Raw genomic sequence first — 5726 nt, 5'->3', positions numbered from 1 at the left:
AATTCTCTTGAATGTTATGAATCTTGCATCTTATCTCTTGTTTAAGTTACAAAAAGCAAGATTGTCCAGTGTTAACCTTCATTGTCATCTAGAATAAGAATTGTCATCTCTTACCCATTTCAGGGAGGCCAAAGCAAAATTTAGCCCGCATGCTTGCCACTTTTTCTCAAGGAGATGAAGAATAGCAGCAGTTGCAAACTGTACAGCTGTATTGGTGCTCACTGATTTGTCACAGTCCAGCAAACAACTAATACAGGACTGCTGTTACTGAAAGTTCACATGAAGGACCTGATACTGTGAAGGGGAAGAACATAGTCCCCAGTGAGTTCTAAACTATGGAGCTGGCCTCAGTTGGTACCTGGTTTGGACCATCTAACCAGTCCCATGCAAATTAAAAAAAAAATTGTTATATTTCATTCTGTTGTGAATTGAGGATCGAGGCATCCAGAAAACAATTCACACTTCCATTTATTTAGAAATCTAATTTGTAAACTTTGTATGCATCTAGAGAAATATTAGATATAAAAGGCAGATAAATTATTTTCCCAGGAAACTTAATAATCTACCTGTTCTCTCAAATCTAGTCTCAGAATGATAGGTAAGTATAGCCAGAAGGATGGAAAACTTTTTCATCAGTAATGCATCAAAGAGCTCATCAAGAGTTATGGGAAAGCTACTAGGTAGATTCCGTCATGAGTGCATTGTCACAATGCTCTGAGGCTGTAGATTTGAAGTGTTAATACTAAAATATTTTAAAGTGAAAAGTAAGTTCAATATGTGCTATTATTATTCAAATCCTACATATCTAATATATCCTTTGCAACCTATGTACAGAGGAAAATGAATACTCACATCAGCATGTTGATGGAAGGGGTTCAAGCCCAGTTTCTTCCAGTAAGAGGCTGTATCAAGCTCAATCTTGTATATCCCTGTTACAAATTGTTCTTTAGTTGTGAGCTCTCGGAGCTCTCCATTTTCATTGGTTTGTCTGTACAATGGGAGAAGAATGCACTTTTATATTTTGGTTAAAAGCCCTATAAAAATGTAGTTCTCAACAACTGAACTCAAGTGATGTTGCGTAGCTTAAGTAATGTGATGAATACTTCTATTGATCTGGAATGGCTTATGTCCATCTGTATTATGGATGCCTCACAGAGCTTATCTTGGCATTTACTACTCCCATGATCACCACAGCGGATGGCTGCCTGCCATGTCACTACTAGGCATGGTTTGGGGGTGAGCCAAATGTTGACATTATTGTTTGTGGGCTCTTGGCAGAGTCTTAGAGTTAATTAAATGAACTCACATGGAAAACTTCACCATTGCTGTAAGCAATGTGAAAGCTGTATGATGCGCTTAACTATGTAAGTAAATAGGGTCAACTCAACTTTTCCATAGCCTGCTATCTTTTTTAAATATGTTAAATTCTTTTATCAGTAGGAATATTTTTTACAGTCAGCTATTTGAAATCTACTATTTGAAGTGCCTGTACATCAGCCAACAGTGTAGCCTTATGGAATTCCTTGGTATCTGTATTAACTAGTTGGTTTTACATCCTCAAAAAATAGATGCTTTAGTTTGACTTAAAGATGTTTTCAATGCTAGCCAAGGTTATAGAACTGGCTTGAAACAACAGACCTTTGAACACAAACCAAAATCTGGGGCTCTAGAGACAATATTGAATGCTGTCTCTCGAACACATCTCTTGGTTGAAACTTATTTTTGTGGAATAAGTTATATAAAATTAGGTATTTCACCTAGGTTATTCACAAATAACTGCTGCTTGTATATGCTTTTAGTAGTCACAAACACTGTTTTGTGTTCTAGCTGCCAAATCCTTTTCTGAACATACTTTAAACTTACATGCAGAGAAAAATAAAGATTAGAATGTTATTTATATCTTTGTCCAGTACACAACTTAAGATTTGTGCTTTAATAACTATGAAGTCATTTGTATCTTCCAAGATACTGTCAGCAGTTTTTTTTTGTTGTTTTTTTTTTTTGTTTGTTTGTTTTGTTTTTGTTTTTGTTTTTTATTATTCCATTCAAATGTCTCTATTTTTCCTTTGTCATGGCTTGATTATTTTTAGATAAGTGTTTCTCTAATAAGATTTCTCAGCTAAAACCAAACATATCTTTAATTAAGAAGAGCTATTTTAGAATCCCTTCCTAACCTTCCATTATTTATAAATAAATAAGACTGGAGAGGTTGATTTAGTATTATCACATCTTTCATATACCTCATCTTAAGGTTACTTTGTTCTTTGATTCAAACCCAAAGTATTTTTTAAGGCTATGATCAACATTCAGCTGTTCAGCCCAGTATCCCAGTATCTCTATGGAAAGCCTCTAAGCTCAAATTTCAAGGTATCTAACCTGAACATCCCCTTAATGGAAAATTACAACATTTCTAGTGACAGAATATTTATGAAGCTATCTTATTTGTGGAACGGGAGGCAAATTATTTAGGTAGGACAACATGAATACATCATTCTTGTTTGGCTTAGTTTGCTTGTGTAGCCTTCACTGTAGCTGTGTTTTTCAAAGACACATATGAGATCCCTGTTGCTTCTGCCAGTGCACTGCTTTACTACACCAAAGAGCCAGTTATGTATGGTTTTTCATGGACTTTCTACAAATGCATCTGAGTCTGGAATCATGCTAGAGAAATTCCTGTACTATGTCAGCTTTAACTCTCATGAGCCCTATCTCCCCATCTTACTTTTTTATTATTATTATTTATTATTATTTTTTTTTCAAGATAGAATATACTGTATATCCTGGAAATAATGTCTTGGGTGAGACTTTGCAAATATCTTGGTCAGAGAATTGTGGAAGAGGGATATTGCTTGTTGAATAGAGAAGGAATGCTAATTTTGGGTAGCCCCTAATAATTGTTTTCAATTTCATATTACATACTTCCATGAAAAAATGCTTTTGAGTTTATAAAATGTTAGTATATACTAAAAATTGATCAATTACAACCCCCCCAAAAAACAAACAAACAAACAAACAAACAAAAAAACACAGAAAAAGTTATCTATATTTGAAATTATGCAATGATATTTTTTAAAAGACGTGACAAGTTTATATATCTGAGAATCTTTTTTTTTTTTTTTTTTTTTTTTTCTTGTTAGATATAAATGTTTGTGGGAAAAGTGGTAAGAAAGCTTTATATCAACACTTTCTCATTTTGGCTAATTCCTTTTACTCAAAAAAAAAAAAAAAAAAAAAAAAGCTAAAGTATTGTAGGAAATGGAAAACCTTTCTGAAAGAAGAAAAACAGTCAATAAAGGTGGAATTCTCAACCAGGGTCAGTTTCAAACAAACTAGAGTCTGCCTGACTCCTCTGGTAATAATGCAACAGTTCATTGGTGGGTATTAAAAAGGAAAAAAAAAAAAAAAAAGGCCTTTTGTAATGAAATAACATTATAAAACTATTTTGCTATTTGAAACTGTAGTACAGTTAAATGACAACCTGCAGCAAGTAAAATGCTGTTCATTCAGTAGTGTATCTTTTCTCTGACTAAAAAAGATGTTGTTCATTAGAGAACATGAAGTTTTTTCAACTCTGGCTTTCCCGTTATCTTTCTCTTCTCTCACACATTACTTTGGTATGACTTACTTTGAATTCAACAGTTCCCAAGATCCATCTGCAGCTGCTTTATATAATTTAACTGGAACATTTGGAGCTGGACTTCCTCGGACTGAATCCAGAATTTTTACAACAAGAGGATGCTTGGAATCAGAAGAGTCCTTCAGGTAGGAAGAGAGAATTTTTATGTTGTAAGAAAGGTAAGTCATTGGTCATAATAAAGCAGTAAGGGACCTTGTTCTTTAGCTTTACTGAATATACCATCTGCTCAACAAGATTACTGTGCACTGCAGAAATATATATGCAGAAGGTTTCAGGGGGCTAGAGACAATGGAACCAGGGAGGAAGATGTCAGGGGTTGTAGGGAGGATGGTAGTTATGTACACTTTAGAGACACTGCAGCTGTGTGTGAGAATGTCTTTTTGTTTTCCCTTTGGAGTCACTCATCTACACATCATTTCCAGCATAAATTTTTAACTAAGTTTTGTCCTGAGCAGCAAATAATTAAATTAACAGAAGCAGTAGAAATGTTTAAAAATCTTATAACTCTTCCTTCATATTTTGGGGTGGCAGTTTGAGCAAAGCCTTCTGAATTTGAGGGCTTTTGATGTACTTCTTGCCCTAAAGTTATATGAATTCTGCTGTAAACTGAGTCTTTCCTAGCACCATTTTAGATAAGATTTATTATCTCCTGACAACTATACATGGGAAGAAGAGAAAAACCTTTCTTCAAACATGGGATGGCCGTAGTTTTCTTCTGCACACATTCATTACAAATGGTGGTCATGCCTTAATGTTTTACATACTCAAACATAGAGTTGAATTAGGGCTTTGACTTTCCATTGCCTAATTCTTCAGATGAAAAGTGAGAAAATAGAGCTAAGCAGGGATGATCTCAAAATAACAGTTGTTGATCTCCATTTAATCATTGCAAAATGGATTGTGACGTAGATGGTAAAATTTGCAAGTTCTCTCATCTATCTCCACTTACAGTCTATGATGTACCAAATATCCCATGGGCCAAAAACCCTGCCCTGTGTCAGAGAATTATATCAGCATATATACCATCCATATGCTCTGAATCTTCAGGCTCACTTTCTGGAATGCCATGCTCCTTGCTACCGTTTCTTTTGAGGTAATGGCAATGGGGTATGTAATGCCACCAGCTATTTTCCTGGCTTTTTCACCCTGTAAACTCAATAGAAGACCTTTATTTTTTCTTCTCTCTCTCTCTCTCTTTTTTTTTTTTTTTTTTTTTTTTTTCACAAGGATGATCAGATACTCACATTTCCAAAGATCAGAGATTGAGAGAAAGAATGAGTAGGAGGAGAGAGAGACTCTAGGAGAGTCCATTCTAAGAGATTTACAGACTGAAGAAGTCTGGATCTCTAGCTTGCTCTGTTGGAGTAAATGAGTCCTCTATAAGTGGAGAGAGGAGAAATGGGATCCTGGCTTTGGCCTGTTCATTGCTTGCATTAATGAATTCATGCGTGGTAGCAGTAAAAGAGAGGACTAGAAAAAACATCACTCCAGCATGGATCTACTCAGCCAATGCAGCTAAAACCAAAGTGGGAGGAGGGACTGGGGACCATAAGGAATACTAGGACTGCAGGACCTTGCCAGAACTGCCTTGAAACTCCTCATGACCTTGTTCATTGTGTTATAAGGACTATAGCTGCTTTTTGTCCAAGGCTTTTGTGTAGTGACTATGGTATTTTTTCTCTAGCACCCTTTTTCATGTAGCTGGTGAGTCTGATAGCAAGTGCTGCTTCTCTAACCAGAAAGCTCTCTGTTATCACTACAGAAGGAGAAAGAAGGACCAGAAAAAGAACAGGAGAGAACTACAGTCAATACATACCACAAAATCAAAATAATTGCAATAAAATGGAATATTATATTTTTCACTTACACAAATTGTATTAAAGTAAAAAAAAAAAAAAAAAAGAGCTGGGACTACATCAATATGAAGGGCTTCAATCCTAAGACACTTACCTGTGGTGCAGCTTCAGAGAAAAATGCCAGGCCAGCTAAGAAAATAAGAAATACAGAGTGAAAAGCCATTTTGCTTATCACTAGGAAGTCTCAGTGTCAGCAAGTATGAACTGACAAGGTCTGTGATTTTTATATCAAG

General features: G+C 35.3%; 1 protein-coding gene across 1 annotated transcript; it reads right to left on the bottom strand.

The window, feature by feature from the left end:
• Positions 1–249: 249 nt before the first annotated feature.
• Positions 250–5726, bottom strand: LOC311429556 (transthyretin-like). The gene is made up of 4 exons (XM_084540642.1): positions 5588–5726; positions 3626–3756; positions 853–988; positions 250–294 (listed from the first exon to the last, which is right to left on the bottom strand). Exons 1-4 carry the CDS (start codon positions 5654–5656, stop codon positions 265–267), a joined length of 366 nt encoding a protein of 121 aa, XP_084396768.1. The 5' UTR covers positions 5657–5726; the 3' UTR covers positions 250–264.

This window comes from Aythya ferina (assembly GCF_964211825.1).
Source record: "Aythya ferina genome assembly, contig: HAP1_SCAFFOLD_1364, whole genome shotgun sequence".
NCBI classification, from domain to species: Eukaryota; Metazoa; Chordata; class Aves; order Anseriformes; family Anatidae; genus Aythya; species Aythya ferina.
Note: the sequence above shows the minus strand (reverse complement) of the source record. Positions and strands in the feature narration are given on the sequence as shown.

Excerpts from the sequence above, each read along its gene's own strand:
- LOC311429556 (XM_084540642.1), bottom strand. The coding sequence starts at position 5,656 with ATGGCTTTTCACTCTGTATTTCTTATTTTCTTAGCTGGCCTGGCATTT. Across the intron at positions 3,757-5,587 it reads TCTCTGAAGCTGCACCACAG|GACTCTTCTGATTCCAAGCA; the intron begins GTAAGTGTCTTA and ends TCCTACCTGAAG. Across the intron at positions 989-3,625 it reads TGGGAACTGTTGAATTCAAA|ACAAACCAATGAAAATGGAG; the intron begins GTAAGTCATACC and ends CCCATTGTACAG.